The following is a 25,656-nucleotide window of genomic DNA, read 5'->3' on the forward strand; positions in this document are numbered from 1 at the left end:
TAAGAACCACAAGAATAATGCCTGTAACAGCCTCTTTTTAGTTTCTCATCTGTGTGGGTTTTTCCCTCGTGCTCTCACTGTTGGCAGCCTCTGAGCTGGTGACGGTAGACACAGATCAGACACACTTCAGCATTTTATTTAAGCACAAATATGTCTAGTATCATTTTATCATTAAGAAGACCGGTTCAGAGCATATGTGTAATAGTTTACACATCAGTAAGCGAGTGTGAAGTAGGATATCTATCTAGGTATAACACACTTGAATGCGTAGGTGTGAGAGTAGTCTTACTAGACCAAAATCAACAACATATCCCCAAAATAAAGAGCACAAAAAAGGTGCAAAACACCACTGCTTCAGCTGCCTCCAGATTTAGGCTCTTTCTCTACTACACCAGAAAAAAAGGAGGCCCAAAACAGGGAGCCTGTTACTCAGACTCTAGTTGTCTCTCCTCACAGTTTCACTCCACATTGCAAAAGCACCTCAGGATTTGTTTATTTTGCCATCTAAAGCTCCTTGGTCCCCTGACACAAACACAGATAGGCATGTCACGGTGCGGCTTTGTGTGATCCTTAACATCAAGATACTCTCGTGGTTAACAGACAAATGGCATGTCAGCAAAAATGTCAGACTCCTGAATTTCTACGTGTATTCTTGTGAATTTCCTCAAACTCTTTGCATAAAATGGTCTGCGGGTTGGCTACAGAGCTGAGACCCTCCAGCCCCGTTCCTGAAGCTATACAGCTTCTAATAACTGAGCGATGATTTGCTTTTGCTGCCTGACCTCCTTCCAGGCTTGGCCGCAGAGCAGGAAGTCGTGTGGCTGCAGTGCCATAGCCCTCGTACTGCATCTTGGCGCTAACAACGCAACTCACGATCTGCTCCACCTGCGCAGAGCAGTGATCATCTCAGAAGTTACAAGCAGAAGCGTGAAGTTTGCTGTTGCTAGTTTTGCTAACTGAAGCCCGCAAAAAGTGATGTGAGATAAGGGCTGTTTTGAGTAGAGAGCAAACAAACAAACACCCTGCAGTGTTTTGATCCTGAAACTTCAGGAGGGGTAGTGCCATTGAAAAAAACACACAGCTCTGAGTCTAAAGGCGCAAGTGCAGTATTTAAGCTCACAAATTCAACCTGACAAAAACTCTTTGTTGGCAGCGGTTTTCTGAGGGTACCAAAAAAACCATATAACCAGATCATTTGCCACCCAACTTCAGATCCAGAAGGTACTTAAGCACATGTTTCGCAGCAAACTCAGGAATAGTCTTTTGACCTCAGTTAAACTAGAATACTTTGAGGAATTGAGCTCACACTTGTTTGGGCTGTAATCCAAGTTCTCCCCTCTGTTTTCACTACTTGAAGTCCAAGTAAAGCCTAGGCAAGACAAAGTGAGAATCTTGCAACTTGACTCCAAACAACTGATGTGCTCATAGTTAACCATCTTCTCACTTTAAAGACAGACTTTGCAGATTTTCTCTCTGAAAAATGCTGTTTCACAGTGTGTATTTGAAGCATGCACGCAGTGTATAGTGTCATGAAACCAAGAGGGCACTTCCTCTTCTAGTGCAAAAGTAATGCACCATGGAGAAACAAGGAAGCACCATGCGTAAATGTGTGTTTGACAGTTATGTGGAAGTCTTCCTGTGTTTTGAACCTGGGTGGCCAATAATTTTGATATGAGGGTGGACTATACAAAATCAGCCAGAGTGATTGACCCTTTCCCTGTCTGGGAGCTGCTGGGGAAGAAGTCTCCCCAGGGTTCTTCAGCGAGTACGAGGAAGGGTTTGCTTCTGCAAGCCTTTCAGCCCTCCCTTAAGTATATCTTTGGATTACAGGGACCTTGGGGTATGGGAGCTCAGAGCGTAAATAGCAAAGCTGTTTGTGCTCTCAGTAAGGGAAGTTTAAATCTGACCTGCAATGAACATGTAGGGTTGCACAGAGGAAAGGCTTTCTCTACTGCTGTACTCGCAGCAATCTCTCTTTTGTTTCAAAGGCCACCGTGGCTATGACTCACACACGCAGCCATCAGACTATTAACACTTTTATTCCAACTAGTTATTTCTGGCATTAGGCAGTCAAAAAACCTAAGGCCCAGAGGGCTTCCAGTGTAACTATAGAAATTACAACAACAAACAACAGCAGCTTGACCCATGGGTCAGTTGAAGCCAAACTCTGAATCACACTTATTTTTTACCTATCATTATGAAAATGAATTTAAGCCTGCACAAGACAGTACATTTCCCAGCTACCTAGAAGATGCTTAGCCAATTCAGCTTAGCGTGGATGCTCCTAGATGCTCAGTCATTCCCCAAGAGATGCTACGACAGGTGTGGGTCCTGCACAACTCCCTTGAAACAACCATCAACCCTCAACCAGAACCTTGTCAAACACGCTTTGTAAATACATTTAAGGCTAATGGACTGTATAAATGTTGTGAACTGATCTCTTTCTTCATCTGTATATTCATAATCTATACTTCTCAGAGAGCTCTTATAGGTGTTTTTGCTTTTATTTTCTTAAGTTATGGGAAAGATTTTGTTCAAGTTCTAGCCCTCTACACTTTTAACCTTCCCTTTTGCAATAGGAGTCAGTTCACCATCAGCTGTGTCAATAATTAGAAACTTCAGATTGGAAGGAGTAGGTTCTTCTAGAAGTCAGAATGTGGTCCAATCACTTCATGTCTCAAAAACATTTTCTTTTATCTTTAATGAAAATACATTTGGTTATGCAAGACTTTGCCTTGCATTGCTGCTTTAGCACAATGGATTTCTTCAACTCCTCTCTCTAAAAGCCATAATTTAACCTATATTTTGATTTTTTAAGGTAATAAAAAGAAGACAGCTCAGTAATCAAATACTTCCCAAGCATGTAAGCCAAAGGCTGGAATGTAATATGAGAAACCAGACTAATCACACAAGAAAAACAAAGTAGTTTGAACTTCTGAATGCCTAACTCCTAACTGCATAAATGACTGACCAAATTTCTGGAGACCTGTCAAAGTACAAAGAGAATTATGAGAGCCTAACAACCCTGGAAATAAAGAACAATATATATTTTAAACTTCAGTAAAGAGAATGCCCATTGATCCTTTAGTTGTGTGTCTGTTTTATTTATGCTTTAGAATAACAATTTTTCTGAAATAAACTCCCACAGAGTATATGTCTTCAGTAAATAGATTAGTAAATAGTGGAGCAAGAACTTTATGATCCACTAATAAACCATGAGAGAAAAACACCTGGCTAGAAGTACCACAGCTTCAAGCAGAGCAAGGACCAAAAGAGTGTCTGAAACCAGGAACAAAGCTAAGTCAGTGACAGCTCACCATTCACCAAAGCCATGTGCCTCGTCTTAACTGAAAATGATCTGAGCTAAACTGAATCCAAAAGTTCAGAGTTGACAAAATAAATTAACGCAGCAAAGAGGAAAAGGAAAAATATAATGAAGTTACTTTTTTCTTCTGGCTTTCATTAAAATGTACCAATGCAAAGTGCTGTCTGCAGACTTGGAGCCAAGTTGAGCAGAGGAGAGAAATTCTGTTTTATGAAGGGTTCTGAGATAATTCTTGCRCATGACACCCCAAAAGCGTGTATCTGAATGGGAATAGAATTTTTTTTTTAAAGATATTTGATATCTGTGGAAAATGAGTTTCCCTGTCTCCGTGTATGTAGTTACTCTGGTTAGTCTGTCGCTGCTGTTGTCTGGGTGTTTCACCCAGCAACAGGGCAGAGAACAGMGTGTAGGGAACAATAGGAAGCGTGCTTGTGAAACCACCGAGGTTGGCCAGGGAATTCAGGGATGGGCACCACACTGGAAACCTTTGCAGCTTTCTGATGTGGATTAATTGACGTTTTGAATAACAAATCTTTTACGTTCTGTAGGGAAAGACAAGGTTCATTTCTGTGCCGTTCCCAAAGCCCTTCCTGATTTCCATAGGGTTGGCACTGTGGGAGTTCTCTTTTGAAGAGAAAAACAAGTTAAATCTCTTCTCTGATCCCTCCTTCCCCAGTCACACAGAATATGGCATATTTTCGAGTAAAAATGAAGCTATAGTCACAGGCTTTAACAGATACAAAAGACACCTCTGAACGCAATGGTTGTACACAGAAAGCAGGCACTGCTTTCCTTTTTTAGACTTCATGGCTTATTTGTTTAAACCACAAAGAGCCATTTGCATGCTACCCCTTTCTGGTCAGATCTGAAAAAATAAAATAAAATAAATACAGAGCTAATAACACCTCCTGCTAACTTTCAAGGTTAATTTTAACTCATGAAACTCTGTAGCAAAGGTCCCTCACTTGAACTTACACTTTTAAAGAGCTGAAGAGTGTTAGCAAAATATACTTTTCAAAGAGGTGGAAAGAAACAACAAAACCCCAACTATTATCTTTTCTTATTTTAAACTGCATCCCACACTTGATACAAATTTAGATGTGAATGTGGAATTACTCCTACTCTTCTCCTTCGCTTATGACTCTTTCTTACCATGTTTTTCAGAGAAGTAGTTTGTAAATGTGACTAGTTAGGATACTGTGTAAAAGTAAAATGCATGCCGCAGTCTTGAAATGGACCAGGTGATATGTTGCAAATGTGGTTACTAAAATCTTAACTACTGACTACTAGATTGGAATGACACCAAATGAGAGGTAAAATACTGATTGGTTATAACAAAGATTTATGTTATAAAAGCACACATTGATAAATCAGCCAAAATTAAGTGGATTCTAAAATAAAAAGTAAGTTTATGAAAGTTTTTCAGTCAAACAGTACAAGTGGCTGTAACATGGATGCAGACTGTTGAGAAGACTATGACATGATGCTGACAGATTTAGGAGGCTTTTAGAAAGCCAGACTAGGATATACGATAAAAGACAAGGATATACGTGAACTTGCAAGGAGATTTAATGCTTGATCTAGTCCTTCTGCAGACAGAAAAAAGTTTCCCCAAGTAGGAAATAATTTTTTTGAATGGTTTACAAAGCCAAGGAAGAATCGTATGGTGATGTTGTCTTGATTTTTGTATTAGAAATCATTGCAAATGATCAAGAAGCTGTTTCTTGGGATATGTTGAGGGAAGTGATTGTTCTTTTCCTGGAATATTTGGATTTAGAGGGAAGAAGAGAGTATCATATTTGAAGACTATGAAGTCTTAGCAAGCCAGTGGAAAAATTCCTTTTCTGATTTCAACAGGTTACAAGAGTAAGCAGAAACACACAAAACCCACATGTACTATGCATGATAAAGATAAGCAAGAGAATGTAATGGCTCAAACGATGGAAGTATTCAGGAAACTACTCTTTCCAGAGAGCTGATGGATTCACTATAAAATGGGGAGGAAAACTGAAGAAGCTTCCAAAGAAGGGAAGGGAGATTTTTACAACATGACTTCTAACCCAGCAAACTGTTTTTAGGTTGGGAAAATTTCAAGAACTGCAACAGGGAAAAAAGCCTTGACCACTTTCTGGCTTTGCACTAAAGACTGCCTGAAATTTGTGGTTTCTAATGGTCTTGATGTATATAGGGTACAGGTCGAAGAATTTTGCTCTGATCCTTTCTGTGGCGCTGACACAGGTATGAAAAGGAGGATTTTTGTGTATAAGCAGAACAGAGGCTGGACAAACGAGAATTGGGATGGGGTGAAACATGGAGCGCTACTATTGCCAACAGGCAGCTCCAAAAGTTACAATATTTGCTCAGCTGGCTTCCAGGAGATGTGGAAGAAAAAGCTTATTGATTTTGCTGGCATTCCTATGTGCTTCTTTGCTTTAGATGAATCAGTCTAGCACCATTATTTAATGTCTACATTGGCTGGAGGCTGCCAATTTTCATTCACCCTATTAGCGGATTCCTAGCCTTTGATATAAAGACTTACTTTTTATTGTGGGAGCAAGCCACCACTCAAAGAGTTGACATAGGAAACAAAATGGATTGAGCTGCTTAAGTAACTCTTATAGTTTAGCCTGCAAGAAATGGGATATTTTTACCTGTATTACTCCAAAGGACAACCTATAAACCAATAACGCAGCAAACTCATGTCGCCATGCTCTCCTTACAATTTCTGCTCTGCTTTGAGAAAATAAAAATATGGACTGTTTTCTCACTTATGAAAAAAAAAGCTTAAAATGTACCTTCCCATAATTTGTTCATGCAGTGTAATCAAGCACAGAATCTGACCTAGCTTAGCAGATGCATGATTTCCAGCTCTGCGGTTTTCACCTCAGAGTATTTGCTATTTGTTTGCCAGTAGTCACTACAATTACCTCCTGCTTTGAATTCTACTACAGCAAAAAGTTTCCAGTTTTTTCTTTCAGCATAAAGAAGAATTCATTTTAAAACTCAAGTGAATGGAGAATTTTTACAAATCAGGTGATAAAGCCATTTGCATTTTTTTTCTTCTTCCTTATTCACTAAATTAGCCATTATGGGCTTCTGTCTGAAATGCCCTGACCAACATTTTTTTTCTATCCATGAAGAATATTTTTTTGTTGTTTAATACACTTTATACCAAAGGGACAGATGTTTGGGAGCATTTATATTTTTTCCTCGTTTCTGGGAAATTATGACCCATAGATAAAAGGAATGCTTCTGCAACAATAATTTGGTACTTACAGAGCTTCTGGTCTTAATGACTGAATTCATTTTTTAAACCCCTCATATGTGTTCATATTTTATTCTATGACTTTCTTACTACTTAAAAAGTGGAGAATCACAGGCCTTACTAATATCATTGCACTATTACTATCATGAAGTTACAACATACATCATGTTCACAATGATTTTTTAAAATAATTATGACAGAGTTTTAAGCCTGTCTAGGAATGTGGGGATAGTTGGGTACTTATGTTTCACTAAATCCAGTCCAAAATCCAATCTATCCTACTGATATTTCAAATACTCTGTAGAACAACTCTATCCATCTCCTCGTGTGCTAGTTTTGCTCCTGTCATCCTGTAGCTTGAGTCTCCTCTCCATTGCAGGCAATTTCAATTCTCATTAAAATTAAGCAGAATAATTCAACTTCCTTGAAAGAAACCTGGAGCTGGATTAAGACTTACTCCAAGACTGTTTTTCAACGCAGATTCTGTGTTCATTCCTATTTGATAGCTAAAATAAGGTGAACTCATACTTTCAGTGAAAAACTACAGGTGCAAAATCAGACCCACGGCATACCATTGAAGTTGCAGATGAATGAAGTGCTTAAATAATACCATGGCAGTTCCCCATGTCATTTCTTGTATTCGGTGAAAAATTCCTACATTTGTGCAAAGCCAGAGCTACAGTACTCTTTGTTGTATTGTTCTTCAGGACATTGGTACTTTTATTCTTTTGCATTAAAGGATCAATGCCTTTAGCAATATTTAGATGGTTGCTATACATATTTTCTAATCCACGTTTAAATCAAAAGCCGTGAAGTATACCTGTGATTAATGTCACCTGACGGTTCGCTTAAGCTCTGTGTTAGAAACATCAATTTGAATTGAAAAAGTGCACAGAACCAGCTTCTGCTAAACTTTACAAATATGCACACCTGGTCCTGATCCAAAATTAAACAAAGGCAGTGCAGACTTCTGTATAATTTCAGTATGCTTTGTGCTAGGATCACAGACTGTAGTATCTATTTAAAGTCAAGGAGGAAGAAAAAAATATTTCTCTATGCTTTTCTCTATGCTTTTCTATTACAACACAATAATAAATGCTGCAGGTATGAGAAAACCTGTAAGGAAGAGTCAGTAAAGAGTTAATTGAGCAGGGTACTCTAACCATTTTGAAACTTGTTTCTGAAGCCTGGTATCAGCCCCATATGAAAAGATAAAGAAGAAATTAAACACAAAGCTGATTTCCTCCAGCTCTTAGTTTTAAATTATAGAAATAGCATCTCAAAAGCTCTGTTCTCCAGGTGTTGTGGGTCTACTCTGCTAAACCAGACCTCCAGCAGCACAGCACTGTTTGCTTCGGGCAAAATGATCTTGCTCGAGAATCCGTTTTCCAACATGTGATTGAAAAAGCTACATTTCAAGTGAAAGAAACAGCATAGACCTTTCTATTGGTTTGCCATTTCTTAAGCCTGTGGCTACTTTGCTTTTCTGTGAGCTAGCAGGGGTTGCAGCCACAATTCTGGCACCTGAGGAGCCAAGGAACCACTCATATGAATTCCTAGGGTTAGCCATGAAAACCAGCAGAAGGAAGAATGAGGGATAGGCTGGGCTGGTGGGATATAGTCAAAAACAGCAAAACCAAAGGCATCTAAGGAGACCTTTGAGTCTTGTGCACTGAGCATAAGACTCATGATTTCTTGTCTTGCATTTCCACACTCAAAACCTTTGCCTCTGTGCTGCTCCAGAGTCAAACAGCTGACTGCAGACCCATGATTCATTCAGTGGCTCTGCCTGGGGTCCTAGGTCAGGGGAAAAGTAGCAGTGCTGCATCTGCAGCCAGAACAACATGCAACTAGAAGGCAAGTTCCCCAGAAGCAGTCCAGCACCATTCCCAGGCAGATTTTCTACCAGTGGCTTTTGATACCTAAGAATCTTCTCCAAAGTATCCAGCTTCTAGTTCAGTCCTGGATTAAGTGATGGCCTGACATTTTAAAACTAAGAATTGCCCCAAGGATATTGTGTTCAATAAGGAAGAATTTTAAGTTAAAGATTTAAACCACTAAATGCACTAAGCATACAAAGTTGGAATCTTTCTTATCCCACTGAACTAAATTACTAATTAATGGAATTTTCACCAAAAAGCGGAGCTAGGAATAATACTGAGCCAAATACATAATGTAGTCAGACATCAGTTTCAAAAGAACAGGGTCAAAGTTGCAAGGACTCCAGTAGGCCCAGTTTGTTAGATAACTATCTGTATAGCTCATCTCTTCTTTCCACCCAGCTAAGAAATGCCCCCAGTCTTGTCACACTTATATCCCTGCACTTAGAAACAGCATTAGAAAAGTGTCTTTCTGACATAACAGTTTTTGGCTAGAAGTTCACCAAATCAACATTTGTTTTTAATAATTGGATTATCAACAGGCATTGGACATCTCCCCAGGTCCCTGTTGGGCCTCCCTACCCTGGTCTCTGGTATCTGCTGACTGCTTACGAGCGTCTGTAGCCCATTCCCAGAACAGGCACGGGCCCCGGCTCAGCATTTTACCGGGAAGAAAAGAGGCAACACCCTACACTAACAGAGTGATAACTGGCTTTTTCAGCCAAGGTTTTTCAAATAAGTTGTTATGTTACGATTACAAATGCTACAAACAGAACAGGTTTCTGAAATGGCCAAACACTTGTCAGAAGTCACCAGCCACTGCTCTTGCCCTCGGCTGCCCCCTGCAAAGGTAGAAGGAGCAACCTGCAGGCCTCACACTCGCCACGCCGAGGTAAAGAGTGAAAAACAGCCTGATGCATTTTCTGGCAGCCACCAGAGCTTCTTACTCACACAAAGACTAAAAATGCTAAGTCAAGCTTTGGAGGGATTCACAGCTTCATGCCAATAAGCTTTCTTTAGACCACTCACACGAGTTACCCGCAAAAGGTTACTGTTTTTTCAGCATTTGAGCATTTCTGTTTTCTGCTCTGAAGACCTCTCCAGTGTCTTTTCCTGAAGCATATTAGGCTCCCTCTGTTCTCATGTAAGGAGAGCCCCTAGACGAGTTGGCCAGGTGCTCCCTGGGTTGGAGAGCGGTATTGAACCTGCTTGTGCAGGCTGATACCGTTGCCATGTAAGAGTGATGACAAGCAAGATTTTTTTTTTGCCTCATTATGTTTCTTCCTAGCAAGAGTCAACTTACCCAAGCAAATAAAACAAATTTTCATTTCCTTAGAGGTGATTTTTTTGCTAAGTCTATTTACTGAATGAACCTAACCACGTACTTTTCCAGATGGCCACTAATGCTTCAAGCTGTGGAAAAAAACATGGTCAGATTATTGCATTCTGACTATTCCATTTCACAAGTATGTTATGAAAGAAAGAGTTATGTAAAAATCATGATGGATTTCACTATTTCCTATTTAACTGTTTTACTGTGAGCATGTATGATGCCCCAAAAATTCATTTTATTTGGAATAAATGTGAGCCAAAGTAACATAGTTTTTAAAATCCTTCTGCTTTCTTACAGTAAGACAGACGATGATGTTTACTTTTTCCTTTACTAACATAAAACCTTCCACTTTGAGTCACAGCCCTTAAGCTGAAAGACAGTTTGGAGAGTATTATTTTACAAACAGCGAATATAGAACTGGATTTTTTTGTTGTTAGACTACCGTACATGCAGAATTTAATTATGAAATATCATTATTTTGGCATACAAATTCTCTGGAAAAGCATTTTCCCAGGAAGCTCTAGAACATAACATCCTCCTTGCTAAAGTCATTTTAGCAGTTCAACAATCAAATAGCCCCAATCATGTATTCACGTACCACCTGGCCCAAGCTGCCTTCAGTGGGGGCTCACTAAATTAGTGTCAGCCCAGTGACTGGCCAAGCCTGAATGGAAATGACAGTCGATCCTGGGATGAGCTCCAGGAGTTTGGTAGTCCTCATGCAGGCTCCAGTGGACCATAAAAAAATAGGAGGGATTAAAGAATCTCTTTGTTGGAAATCCAAGAAAATACACCCAGGGCTAAGGAGCCACGAAAACTGAACTACGCTCTTAAGATTACAAGATATTAAAAGCCATTTTGACAGGATGGTGTGTGGGAAAGCAGGGATTATCACTGCCTGTGTCATTATTGTTTGGATCGAAGGGCTTATCTGCAGTTTTACTAGCATAGTTGAGCTGCCATGTATCTTGTAACATAACTATGGCATGGGAACCCTCTGATGCTGGAAAAAAGAACATTTTTCCCGAGTTAATTTACATTGCTTTGGAAGTGGTTTAACTTAAATGAAAAAGGTGCCAGTCTCAACCCAACAACATCTGAGCAAGGTGCTTATCAGCGTAATTATAGTGATTTACATTCATGCATTAGTCGACACCTATATAGTTTTCCTGTAGATGGCATTGGAAATGGAGCTTCTTGAAACAGCTTAGTAACAGTCACTTAATCAATGTTACTTATGAACCGGTTAGTGAGACAGACTTTTGCTGCATCACAAAGTTTGGATTATTGGAGTTTCCCATATGAATATTTTGATCTGGATTAACAGAGCTTTGTTAGAAAATCAAAAAAATATAGCTTTATGTAAGCTCCTAACACCATTGATACTGAGAAGCAGTGCAATGTGACTGTGACATGGCAATGGCTACTCTAAGCTCTTAGTGGTAAAGATGCTTTTTCCAGAATCTAGCTATAATTGCACAGATGATCTGCAAATGGAGCCCAAAAGTCACATAAACCATAAGCAGTGAAAGATGAAAGATGCAAACACGTCAGTTCTTAGGCAAAGAACTGATTTTGAGAGATTTTCTGAAGTGGCCAGCTTCTTCCCTAAATATCTGGAAGGACTACAGTTACTAGGGAAGATGCAGGTGACCCAGAACACACATGAAATCTCTGGGACCACTGGATTCCACTGCTGGAGGAGCTGGAATTGTAGGAAATAAGCCTAAAACATTCCAGTGAGGCAATTCCCCAAAGCAAGACGTTTTCTACCTCAAGCGACACACCAGCTTCCAGCCTGAGACCTGCAGTGTAGGACAGGGCAAGTGGTTAGAGAGGTAACATAGGTATTAGCGTAACAGACAAGGACCTACACTTCTGGGGATGGCTTTCACTTTGGAGAGGGAGGGCGAAGCATGGGGGGGGGGGAAATTGCTGTAAAGCAGAACACCAAACAAAATACTCTCATGGAAAGCTCAGTGTGCAGGTAAACAAAGCACCTTGGTGGGGGAAAGAAGGACCAGCTGGGGTAGGGACCATGGCATCTGATTTTACCCCATACCACTCACTGGGCAGGGATATGTTTCTGCATGAAGTCTCCCTGTCGACACTCCCGTTCTCACGCAGTATTCTGGTACATAGCAACTCATCTGCTAGGCCATCTGCTGAGCTGCCCGCATCCTGGAATTAGGAATATGACTCTTTATTCCTACATGCAGTCTTTCAAATTTTACACCCCCTTTCGAAAACTTTCTCCTGCCTGCTTGATCCATTACATCACCCTTCTCACCAGCTAGGACTGACTGCTACAACAGTAGGTGTTTAGCAGCCTTCACACTGTCTCTCACTCTTTAGATTAATAACCTCATGTAGGGGACAAACATTACGTGCATATGCCTTGCACACCTTGTGTTGCCCCATCGAGCAAAATCATCATTTCGAAGACGCTATGGGAATTCCCTAGCCAGCAGCCAGCATGTGCTTTTGTATTATGTATTTCTAGGTCCTCAGCACACTGCTGGCTGTGAGTCATGCAAATCTTAGACCATGCAAAGCAAAAATGGCTGCACCATGCATAGATTTTTATCTCTCAAATAGAAAGTGAGATTTTTCAGTGACAGTTCATTCTTTTAAGAGGTTATCAATTTCTCTGCAACTCTGCTTTTATTTTTCACCCTAATTCTGTCTGGCTCTCATGCCTTTGGGCAGATAGGTTTTGCATGAAAGATATTACATAAAATAAAGTGAAACTGTGCTTTTTAACATGTTATTATACATTTGTTGTCCTCAGTTTCCAATTACAAGCAGGTAAATGCTGCAATTCCCATATCACGCACCACATCTCTCAGTTACACTGGAGCTACCAGGAGCTCTGATAGCAGCAGGACAGGCGATTCCCTTCCTCTCTGCTCTTTTCCCCCCATCTCCTTGTTGTTGAGGAACATGACTCTGTGCTTGGTCCACATTCATACTGAACAGAGAAAAGCCTGAAGCTCAATTCTCATATTCAAGTTCAGTGTTTAATGAAGACAAGATATCACCAATCATAAGTTAGTTGTAAGGAATACATGGGGGAAACAGCTCAGATGATTATTTAAATGTTGCCCATAAATAGTGTCATAGTAAGCTAGAATTTGAGACTGTTACATTTTATGGCTTCTGGTTTCTTCTTAAAATCCTATATTACTAGAGAACATGAGGTGCCATTTCTATTTCAAGATATTTTTTCTGATGCGTCTAAGTACTTTATATCTGAAATCCTTTCAGGGAGGACAAAAAGATGTTTCAGACAGGTTTTTGCAAACTGGTAAATATAAATTAAAGCTGTAGATCTAAACTTTAACCCTTCAGTTTGATTGTACACCTGTCCCATTCCACCAGCTTATTAAAGGCAATGCCAAGTTTACCTGGCCTTGCTATCAGTTATGACTACATTTTGTTTTGCAAAGGAAAAGTTTTCTGCTTGATAGCACAGACTTGATGGTACTACATCACCATATCACCATACTTATTTGCTGCTGTTGCTGTGTGAGGTCACACACCTTTTCCTCATCAGTCCCAGCAAGGAACCATGAAGATCCTGCCCTGAAGTGATACCATAAACTAGATCTGGAGTGATTCTGCATGATCACTATCCCAACCAGAGCAGGCATCTTGATGGCAGCAACCCTAAATACAAGCTAGAAGTGATCAGTTGTCCCACAACAAAATGATCCTGTGTGTCATGATGAGATCTTATATCTAAGTTTGCTTTCCTCCACTCCTTATTTTTTACCCTTAAGCATAGATGGCATATAAAACACTTGCTTTCTTCAAAAACCTCCAACGTCTGAACTAAAATCATATGCTCATACAGAGATCCCAGTTCCATTTCCAAATCCAGTAAACCTGAGGAACTAGTCAAACTGAAACTTGTCTGTGGGTGCACAGTAAGTTCTGAATATATAAGAATTAGGTCTTCCACAGTTTAAAACTTCACATAGCTCAGGTTGCTAAAATACATGCAAATCATTTGCCTGGAAATGTTCCTGAGACATATCACTCGGGTACCTCTCTATGACTGTCTTATATCATGGTGCTCTGGAAAGGACACAGTGCACAACTACCACTTCAAGCAAGTTCTGGCTGATTCTTCACCTTCTGAAATGGCAGCACCCACTCTTGAATGACAAGTTTTGCTAAAGCCTCTCTGAACACCTGACAAGGTAAGTCCCATGGTAAGCAGAATCCTTTGGGATTTAAAGTGGCAGCGTATACAGACTTAATCCTCACCTAGTTAACCATAGCATATCTGAAACCTGGCCGTGAGAGACATCTTCTGCCTTGACATCGTTTCATTCCAGTTTAACAATCAAGCTGTTAGCCCCAACAAAAAGACAGGCAAACTTCATTACGGACCATTTGGAATACTATAATGGATAAACAGTTTCAATTTACCAGTGAGGAAATAGAGTTTATTTATAAAATTTGGAAGACCATTTCAAGCACAAAGGATCTGGAAATACAATGAAAGACAAATAGGTCCTTTAGGAGGATAACATAACAGAACCACAGTGGGTATAATTCATCCTCCTTTCCATTTACAGCGCTGCTGGTGGTGGCTGAAACTGCGCAATTTGTGGAGGGTGAGCAACAAAGCCCTGGAAAGGAGAGGCTGTAGGTTTCAGTTATCCCACTGGAAATTTCTGTGTAGAAAATGCCTGGTAAAATCTTGGTCACTCCAAAGACAGATAAATCATAATAATTGCTCTTCAGAGTCTGAGATAAATGCAATCTCTGGCAAGGGTAAAAGGATGTGACAGAGCCCAAACCAGGTTTTGAACTCTACAAGGTACAAGAAAGTCTCTAACACTCGCTCCTTCAGTTCGAGGTTGAATACTGGTTGTGCTGGAAAAATAAACAAATGTCTCCAATCACGGCAGCAGCAAAAGCTCCTGATGTAAATAAATAAATAAACCCGATGGATCCTAAACTACTTGTTCATTTTCTGACACAGAAGCCCACGTGTTCTGCGGACATGTCTCGAGGTCTAAGGCACTACGGGCTGGCTTGTGGCTGAAAATTAGTGAACTTTCTTATTAAACCAACTATTCAAATCCATCATTTTAGGAGATATCCCTAGCTTCTCAAACTCCAGCCCTCCATTCAGAGAAGTCTTAACAGATAAAAAGAGAATTTTAGCCCCCCTGCAATTTAGGAGCAAGAAAAACTGTACTTAGGGTCATTGCCTCATGTTGTATCCCCTTATTTAGCTTTCCTCTATATATTTTTAGGGTGAATGTGGGATTTTCTGGAATGCCTCAGATTCCATCCTTAGATCCAGTCGTCTCCTGGGGAGAGGGTATAGTTACATTTTTGGTTTGTAGGGAAAATAAAAGATTTGTGGAAGTATAAAAATATTGCAAAGGAATCTCTAATGGGGTTGCATGTACTAAACTGTTTTTGGTTATGGTTGTGGTCTTTTTCTCTGATTCATAAAGAAATTAGATGCCCCATATTGTATCACATCAGTGATGTTTATACATATATATAAAGGTAAACTCTTCCAGATTAATTTAAAATCTGCCAAATTAACTCACATATGAGTATTCATATTGGTTTAAAAYGGGCATACCAGCTTACATTACGCTTGTCAATTTACTGAAGCAAACTTCCAATGTAAAATAGGTCTGAACCAATATGAGCATTCAAATAGATATAATCCAAGGTAATTAAGATTAAAATCAAGAATGCACAGCTTTGGCTAGACCAGGACAACTCCATAAAAGTCAGGCATCAGAGGGGAGGGCAGCGAGCTGGATTCGTATTTCCACGTCCTGCCTCCCACGCGTGAGAAGGCTGGACAGATCGCAGCTGCTCTCGGCAGAGCCGGGCTGCTGGCGCCCAGCGGGAGCAGCGGGGCCTCGGCGCAGCCCAGCTGCTCCGTGTGGCACCCGCCACGGGCTGTGGGTTTGGTGGCCGGCTGAACCTAGCCCAAAGCGTTCAGCGTCTGCGACAACATTTTGGAAATGAAGCCGTTCTCCATGCGCAGTGAGGCTGCAGTGCTAATTCCCAGCATGGACAGAGATGGAGGGAGGACAGGGCTCGCGGGTCCCACCAGTGACTGAATTTCAGTCATGGCTGGAGCTAAGTGACACCACGTGGTCGCGGTGCGGGGTTGTGCACATGACGAGTGCATGCAGCCACCAGGAGAGGGACAAAAATGACCCTGCTGTGTAAGTGAGGAACTCACCCACCTTCCCAGGCCAGGTTTACAAAGATGTTTAGGCAGCTAAAGGGGCAAGCAGGTACCTAGGGAGACTTGCACAAGAGACTATGCACGTTTTTGTATATCTGGTCCTTGGTAACCTGCCAAACTATTCCAGAAAGGAAAATCAGAAAATGGATTCAAATTTCCTGCCTCTGTCTTCCCAGGAGTATATTTGCTCAAAGCCTATTCTCTCGGTCAGGTTTTGCCTTCTGAGCACACCTTTTCAGAGTGCAGCTTCAACAGTTCCCTATCTTGCTGACACCTTGAAGCAGCTCTTCGGTTCAGAAGTGCGTGAGGCACCATGCTTTTACCAGTTGCCCTTGCAAATTTGATCTTGCAAAAAGCAAAACCAAAAGATTGAGCGAAACTCCAGAGGTGTTAATTTTTAGTGCTCTCACATGTCCAAAAATTCTTTTGTAATTTCCTTCTAAGTAGTCTGGGGTTAATGAGACTGAAGAGAATGATAGGAAGGAAAGAAATAATTATATATTCTTTTTTTTTCCCAACATGTCCCAAATGTCACCTCTGACCTGGCTTTCTATTTCTGGCATGGACTAAACTCCCTCTATTTATTTAGCAGCCTACACACTATTACAGTAACATAGCAACAGTACTTTCAGTTGTGAATTTGAAAAAAGAAAGGAAGAGAAAAAAAGAACATACTTTTCATAAGAAAACTGCTTAAGCATTGCAGTCTATTAACACATTAATAAATGCTTCTCTTTTTCCTTTTACAAGGCTTTATCAGGCTTCCATTCTACACAAACCCAACCCAGAGAGATGCACAGGGGGTGCGAAGTAGTGACGCTGTCATGAAGACTATTCTTGTTATGCGACGCGGAGCGTCCCCTAACCTTTTTGTTCATTTGTTTTAATGATGCTTCAGCCTGAATATTTTTCAGGCTCAGCAGAGAGGTAAGTGGGAGTTTGGGGAGGACACTGAAATAACGGAATTTATTTGGTGTTTTCTCCTCACTTTTCAAAAACAGTTTACTGTTATTTTATGATCCATAGCTCAAGGGTGATATGAAGTCAGAATTATCTGTCCAGAAATAACATTTTTAAAATAATTGAAATGAAGTAGGAGAAACTGTCCCATTTTCAGCGGTCATTTGACACTTCAAATCCCACTGATTTCCAGGGAAAGTTAGCCAAGTGAAGCCCTGTAAAGACACCCCTAGAGTCAGAGAAATACCTAGAGAAAACATTTTGTGAGCCTTATTTCAGTGGGAGCAACAGGCCTAAATATCTCAAAAAAGCAATTCCCTGAGCCACTTAAGTGCTTCTTATTTTTAAACCCAGGGCCTCAGTGAGAACTCAAACAATCATTTTATTAGGATGGGTTCAAAATGTTGGACCTACTAAAATTAAAACTTCTTAAGATTGCAAAGCTTCCACTGTAAATATTAGTAAACAACACAGACGTAGTAGTTGCAATAATAGCAAGGGCTTCATGAAGTACTGTATGACTTTTTGTGAAACTATTTCTTTACTGCCACTGTAATCTCAGCCAGCATCTCTTTAGAGGCTTTTTCTCATCTCACAGAGATTATAGCAGTGTGCGGCCACCTCTGAACGCCAGTGGCTTTTCCGGGGAATCTGCAACAGATCTTGGAACTCCTCTTTTACACCACGCATACGTGTTCAGGTTTTCCAGACTTCATAAATTGTGATTTCTCAACTAATTAGCTCAATACTTCTGTAAACTTAGTGGCTTTGCTGCACAGTTTGTAAAGTCTGCAAGTATAAAAATAGTTCACAATTGGTCCGAACTATTGGTTTCTCCTTGGCCTGACCAGTTAATGTCAGCTTGAAAAAATGGCCTCACAACTGTAAAATCCTTGAACTTCTACAAATAGTTTGCAAGTCTGGTATGTAAAAACAGATTGTCCATAAACTATGCACTCTGCACAGATTACAACAGTTGCAAATCTAAAAAGGGTCCAGTTATGACCATTATTCAGACCAACAGAAATATGAACACATAACTCACAGTCACTGAGACTGGGATTCACAGAATGAACAGTATTTGTCACTAACAGAGCTCACAGAAACTATTGAYTTTTAAAATTCATTGTCAAGAAAGAGTCAAAAAGTTTCAGATGTCAATCTAAGTTCCATTTAAATTAACACCTTCATTTAAATAATCTTAAAATTCACACTAATAATGGCATTTTACTGGCTTTCCATAAAATGCCCTACAGCAAAGAATATTGGCGAAGTGGAATGCACTGTTCAAGGGCTTTGCGGAAAGCTACCGAGTAGTTTTGACTGTTGGGGTCAGGTGGGGTTTGTGGCATTAGTTAGTTCTGAGGAAGGGGAAAATGAAATCTTTAAGAACAGTTGTCTCATTCTAACAATGCAGAAAGCTATTAATGAGTTAACCCCAGAAGGGAAAGAGAGTCCTTTTCTGCCGTGATGGCTAGACACCAATTTTGTTTAAATTTTAACAAATGTCAAGAACATAATTATGCAGCAGTTTATAAAACTGAACTTTGCATGGCTACATATTTAGCTTTTTTTTCCTGATGCAACACAGACCAAAACAGGTCAAGCATATTGTAAAGCAGAAAATAATAGAAAGCTGAAATATTGCATTTTATTCAACAAATAAATGAGATATAGAGGAAATTCTATTTTATCTGGCTGAATGTACTGTTTTGAAATGCAAATTTCATTTCAAACATAGCATTTTTTGTCTTGTCTTATTGCATTGCTAATTCATTTCCAACTCAAATGGAAGAGACAAGCAAGCAAATAAAATGATTATATCTCTACTGAGTAACATGGTAGGAACAAATTTGTCCCCTTCCCTTAAAAGATACCAATTTGGTATAATACACTTTCAAAGTGACAGAGGAGCTCAGAGATGACCAAAACAAACACTGCTGTTACAGTGTTTTAATGCATTTTTGGTAGAAGTAATGTGTTTATCCGTATTACAGTTTTCATGTGCAGCAACAAAGAGTTCAGCAAAGTACTACTTTTAATGCTTTTTCCTCTAATATAAGTTTGATTGCATCACTAGCTTAATTACCATTCAAGTTAACATTTCCTTCTCTACTTCAAATTGGAATGTTTTTTTAAGTCTCTATTATTGAATGCAAAGACCTGATAACTCCTGGGTTTCTGTTTTGAGTAGAAACCAATAGCTGGACATTCCTGTGCACTGAAAACATGTAGTCAAAGATTAAATTGGGGCTTCAGTGCTATTATGGCTCCACCCAAATAAACAGTCCAAGGGAAATTATTCTGCTTAACATTCTGATACTCAGGTTGCCAAGAAGAGCACTGTTTTTAGAAATTATTTTTTTCTTAGAAGTCAGCCTATCTTATTAGAATAAACATTGCATTTAAACTACCAAAACGTGCTTAAAATGGAGGAAAACGGTCTGCTTTACACTCAGCTAATTACAAATGTTTAACTCTAATGATGGAAACTCTTCCTAAAATAAATTCTTTGTTGTTATTTTACCAGTGAGATCAATTTGTTCAGGATTTACAGCAGAAGGGAGTGTGTACTCTGCTCCACAGGCACTTCTGTTACAGAAGTCTTCACCTGCTACATTATTTTCTGAAGGGTAATTGGAGTTTTTCCTCAAAATACAAACTCCATAGAATATATGTTGTATTTTAAAACAAAATAAGAGCAAGAAGAACTTAGGTACAAAGCACCCAACTATAGCCAGCTAAAAGGCTCTTCTCCAGCACACAGTATTCTTATTCTCATCCAGCCTATAAACTAGAGTTACAAAACTCATATAAATTGGTTAAATAAATTCAGTTACTTCAATGCAAGTTGAGGATGTTAACTCCACCAGGGTATTAAAAGTGGACTTTCTATGCAGAGGGGACAGAGCATGAGAAGTCAGGTTATATAGGAAACTTTTGGAAATAAACAGGCTTATGGACAAAAATTAAATTCAGACTTCTCTTAGGCAGTTATTTTTGTAAAATTCCCCCAAATCCCAAACTAGCAGAAGAAGTGCTTGACTTCACACAGTACTTGGGGATTTTTTTTAGGCTGGGGTGGTGGTGTCCTCTGCTGACACTCGCCAAACACAAGGAGATCAGAGCAGCCGTTCTGCATCCCACCCACCCTTAGAGCTGCTGTGGCACTCTTGTTCCTATTACTTGAGCAAACTCTTCCATAATTCTACTTTACTTTTTCTTCTTAGTGGCCAGTAACTTCCTGTTTGTTCTCCTGATAAATACCAGAACTTCAGCTAAAAATGGAGAAGTCGTTTAGATTCTCTTATCTTGTAAAAGCCTGGCATTCRGGGTGCCCGCGGCCCAGTTTGGCAAATCAGTCGGAGCAGTTAGAGATTGCTGTCTTCAACTGACTGTTGTGCCCTTCTGATGGAGCTTGTTGCTCCTAAAGTAGAGACAGCAAAGGTGGACACTATGTTTTCTTAGCTTTCTGCTGTCTGGTATATTGATTTACAGCACTGCTGATTTCAGTTTATGTTAACATACTGGGCAACCGTGAAGCACCRTGGCTGGGAGCAGATATGCCCCTCGTTTCGCCACAACTGCTGTGGAAGCAGTGACTCCATACATAGGGGTATGGCAGTCTCTAGCCTTTTAAACTCGGCTTGAATTGCTGAATCTTGCTGAAAGACACACCGCATGTCCCTGCATGGATCCTAAATTCAACTTAAAAATCTGAATGGTTGCAAATTATTAGACTCAAGCTGGCCTATTAGCTACTCCAATGCTGACAGAATCCCCAACAAAAAGTGTGGTAAGAAATGCAGGGCTAAATTTGCTAACATGGGGTCCATTTTGGACTCTTGCTTGAAAGATGCTGACAAGAAATTTTGATTTGCAGTAATGTTTGAAGAATCTAGTCACTCAAGTAAAGCAGGAAACTTGCCTTTTTTGAGCAAGTGGTCTTCCCTCATCAATTTGTATAGTACTGAAGATTAAAAATAGATCTTCAGCTGGGGTACAGCTGTGCAACACTGACTTAAATGGAGCTGCACTGACTTACAACAGGCAGGCATCTGTATTTTACTTTTGCCTTTTTTTGCCTTTTACCCTTTATTGCAAAGCACATAGCTTAACACCAACCATAAGTAAATACTGAAGTGTCACCTACCAGAGCCTGCAGGCGGGCTGATTAACTGCCATTACTACTCTTCTCAGGTGTGACAAACTATGGGACAGTGATTCTAAGACAGGTTCAAATTAGATACCTGTTAAAAACCCATCCCCGTCTCCTTATCAGCATATGAACAGTCTGTTCTCAGTGGTGTTAGTCTTCTATTTCACTAGACAAGCTGTGCACCCACTTCCATGTCTTTTTTTCCCTAGTAGTGACTTTTTGCACTGAACACTTTGTTCTCTAAGCCATGAAACTATTCTCCCAGCCCCCCAATAAATAGAGAACAAATATTATTAGCAAGTGATTAGATATATTTCTAATATGAAGAGTACCAAAAAGCCTACTGTTCAAGGCAGGCATTACAGAATTGGTATAGGTGAACATCCTGGTCCTTCTAATTTTCTGTTTTTTACAAACATAAACATTTTCCCCCCAAGGCTCTGAATGCCTAATCTAAATCCCCAGTGGATTTACTCAGTGTTAATACAAGGCACAGAGAAACCCATCAAATCCAGAAGCTCATTTCATGGCAGCAGATTCTCCCATGCAATCTGATTTCCTGCAGAGGCTGGTACTCACAGAATCACAGGATGGTTGAGGTCAGAAGGGACCTCTGAGGATCATCTAGTCCAATCCCCCTGCTCAAGCAGGGTCACCTAGAGCACACTGTACAGGATCACGTCCAGGCAGGTTTTGAATATCTCCAGAGAAGGAGATTCCACAGCCTCTCCGGGCAACCTGTTCCAGTGCTCTGTCACCCTCACAGTGAAGAAGTTTTTTCTCATGTTCAGATGGAACTGTCTGTGTTTCAGTTTGTGCCTGTTGCCAATCCACTAACACCAGTAACAAAAATCTCCTGGACTCCAGCAGGGCCTGGTGGGGGCTGAGAGTCAAGATGTGCCCAGAACAGAGCATTTTCAGTATAGAATTCAATGGACTTCACCTACAACACCACTACTTCCTAGTTTTCATCAGCAGCTTCTTCCTCTCTCCCTCCCGCCCCCATATCCAGCTCCCCTGACCAGACCTTTGAAAATTCCCCTCTACCTCGCAGCCCCACGCAGAGCAAACCAGGGAGAAAAGCTGCGAAGGGACAAAGTGGGGAAATGAGAGCAGCGCAGCTCGCCAGGGAGCCTTAGGGGACAAAGAGCTGCAGCAAACACCAAATACTCTCCTGGGAGACTCCTTGCACAATTGACTCTTTAGATAGGCTGACATGCTAGATTAATGTTTTAAGTATCAGGCAGAAGCAAAAGAATTGTACGTGATATTAAAACACTATTAGAAGATTTCCCTGCTAAAGTTAAGCTCCCTGTGCTTTCTAATGAATTCTCTGCATTTAGTATTAAGCGCTCTGTTTTTACAGAAAGTTACACTTGGGTAATTAATCTCATGTTCGTTTCCTGCATGTGTAAGAGAGCACCCTTTGTTAGGGAATGATAAGACACTTCTAAGAATAGTAATACTAAGAGCATCAKCTTTGTAAGACATTACAGGAAAAATTTAAACTCTAACACCTGTTTTTCATTTTTCAAAGTTTTGAAAATAATGTTCTGCTTACTTAGAGCCAAATTCTGACTTTGTTTTTGTGTAGAAGACCTAATTGATTTCATCAGAGGACAAGCATAAATTAGGGTATATTTTGGTCTTTAAGCTCCAATCTTGCAAATACATATTTGTTTAATTTTATACTCTGTAAATATTCTCAGTGGCTTCGGTGGGTCTATGCACAGTTCACAGTATGACAACCTGAATTCATCATTTTGTCTAGTCTCTTAACTACAGGTTCCAATGAAGTAAATTGGACTTTCTTAGTGGTTGTAATAGATTCAGGATTAAGACTTTGTCTGTGTGTAAACAGAGATCCTACAGAGGCCTGGTGCTAAACTCAGGAAAACGTAACTGGGAGACAACCCAGCGAGGGCAACTGAGGTACTCCAGCATAAGAGGAGTCCAAACCCCACTTTTGGGAGGCGGATCAAACCCACATTTTAAGCTCCCTAAAAGCTTTAGTTCAGACTGTAGGTTTTGCCAACTGAACACAAAGGGCAGTTTAAATCTTTGGGATTTATGTATGTTGTCTGTTCAAAAGCGGAGCCAACACCATTCTGTTGTAAGCAGTTGACACTTGACACCTACTGAAGTCAGTTTAAACAGTCATTGTTTTAAAGCCTATGTTGTTTTTAAGCAGTCGCTGTGGTTCAACTTGTGCTATCTACCACCCCAGTGACAAGATGCACAAGCTACTATGGTAGTGAAACTATGTACAAATGAGAAAAATAGCCTACAGGAGGTAAGGGACAATTTCCATTCAGTTTGTAGCATCTCCTGTGTACCCAGTCATATGAGAAAGGACATTAACCTTTGCTGTACTTAGAGCAGATTTTTTTCTGTTTTATTACGGACAAGGGAGTAGTTTATCCTACTAAACAGAAAACAAACACTAATCTGCAGAGATCTTGCTAATCTAGTGGCTGATGTTTGAAGAACAGCGTAGACCCAATTTCACTAGGTTTTTTACTGCAAAATCTGAGCACAGAAGACTGTAACTAGTCTTCTGAGCTGATCAGAGCCCCTGTTGTGACTATTATCTTGACTGCATAATGGGGGCTTTCAAATCCCAGCTTTATCACATTCTGTTTTCTCTACTTTGCCCTTTTATGAATATTGAGTCATCAAAAATAGCTTCACTGACAGAGTTACTAATGATACCAGCTGGGTGAATCAGTGGTTCTTACATTGTCTAGTGCCTGCTATACAGTGCTATTAGTACGCCAGTTATGAAATATAACAAAAATTAGATATCCATATTTATATGCAGCTCCCTTGAGACAGATCGCAGTGGTTATTTTAAAATTAGAAAATGCTAACCGAAGAAAGCAAATACTCAGCCATTTCAATGCAATACTATGATCTAAAAGAAGAAACTCTGGCTCAGAGTAAGTTAAAAGTAAATTTGAACATCAGTAAATTATCCTTTTTCCTATTTTTTAATACAAATAAAAATACACTACTAAATGATATCTACTATATTATTCACAAGACAGTTATTCCTCATATTACCAGAAAAAGCTAATATCAGCAGTCCAAAAAATGCTGATAAACAGAAGTGAACATGACAAATGATGTAAGCTATGTATATGGCATGTGTGTGATAGACACATATGGTGGCATGCTTCTAGTATAGTGCAGTGCTCTTGGTGAGTTAGGTTGGAAGTGCACTACTTAAATGAACATTACCAGTTCCAAAAGTGTGAACAATACCAGCCTGCCTAAGTAAGAATCAACACAAATGAGTATGCAAAATGGCCCACGATGGGCTTACGGTGGTAATGCTGTCCCAAGCAATTTTTTTAAGGGTCATTTATTTCTACCCGGATTGCCTTCCTTGCAGCCCTGCAGTGATACAGTTTCCGATGTTTGTAACACACACCCTTTTTTGTAGAAAAACAGGCAGGCAGATACAGAATGAAACAAGGGGCCCCCTTTATACCACTGCAGTTGCTGCTCTCCGTGCATGCAGTGCTCGGCTGTTCTCATCCGTCCCCGCTACCTTTTCGTTATCAGGAACTTCATAGCAAGGCACCTTCTAACACCTCTTTACGAGAGGCAAAAAGTAAAGCTATTTGCTAGTAAATGCATCTAGCATATTAAATTGGCAAATAAAACTATCGCAGATGTTGGCATTAGCAAGTGTCATAGGAATTACACAGCATCTTAACAAAGCTTAGCCTCCAATTTCAAAGTACTAGCTTTTTAGGAGGTTCTTGCCCTTCCCTGGAAAAGATACATCTGAAATTCTGTTACAAAACTGTTAGTTACGGCAACATTAACAGAAACCGAAATGTGGTTTTTAACATAAGCTGCGTTGCATAACAATTTAACAATTATAATCTTACGAGCTGGCAAAGGTTAATTCCGAAAGGCACAAGAATATTGATGAAAATTCAAACGCTCAATAAGCGCACGGACTAGTAAATCTTTTTTGTTTTGGTCCAAGGCGAAGCCGAAACCCGCGAGACGTTGCAAAGGAAGAGTAAGACACGGAGCACATGCAGAAATCCCTTTAGAGAGAAAAATATCGGTAGAGTCTCCGCACTTACGTATCTCTTGAGTTTCTTCTCGGGGGGCGATTTAATGAGCCATCCAGTGCAAACGACGTCCCCTGAGCTCATCTTCCCCCCCGGCGCGGAGCGGCGGCGCGGGAGCCAGGGTGCGGGCTGTGTGTGCGTGTGTGYGTGTGTGYGTGTGCGCGTGTGYGCGTGTGTATTGTTCCCAGCCAATTTGAAACCAGCAGTAATCAGCTTCCTTCAGCTGTGCTCTGATACTGCTCCAGCCCGAGGAGGAAGTCATGACATTGATCACTGACACGGCCAGCCCTCCCTCCGCCGCGAACACAATGCAACACACCGAGCACGTGATGGGCCACCGGGGCACGCCGCCACCGAGCCGGCGGCTGCCACAGCCACCGCCGCCGCCGGGCGGCTCCCGGTCCC

General features: G+C 40.4%; 1 protein-coding gene across 4 annotated transcripts in view; it reads right to left on the reverse strand.

The window, feature by feature from the left end:
- GAB3 (GRB2 associated binding protein 3) overlaps nt 1–25,594 on the reverse strand; it is a 70,023-nt gene extending 44,429 nt beyond the window's left edge. For 2 of the 4 annotated variants that reach the window (XR_003257454.1, XM_026089523.1), the window contains exon 1: nt 25,264–25,594. Coding sequence is in view for 3 of the 4 variants with exons in the window: in XM_026089523.1 (XP_025945308.1) it covers nt 25,264–25,335 (72 nt within the window). In the remaining variant the exon portion in view is untranslated. The remainder of the gene's footprint in view (nt 1–25,263) is intronic. The other 2 variants (XM_026089522.1, XM_026089521.1) reach the window with 1 other exon arrangement.
- Nucleotides 25,595–25,656: the final 62 nt, after the last annotated feature.

Source organism: Apteryx rowi, unplaced genomic scaffold (genome assembly GCF_003343035.1).
Source record: "Apteryx rowi isolate R43461 unplaced genomic scaffold, aptRow1 scaffold_82, whole genome shotgun sequence".
Taxonomy (NCBI): domain Eukaryota; kingdom Metazoa; phylum Chordata; class Aves; order Apterygiformes; family Apterygidae; genus Apteryx; species Apteryx rowi.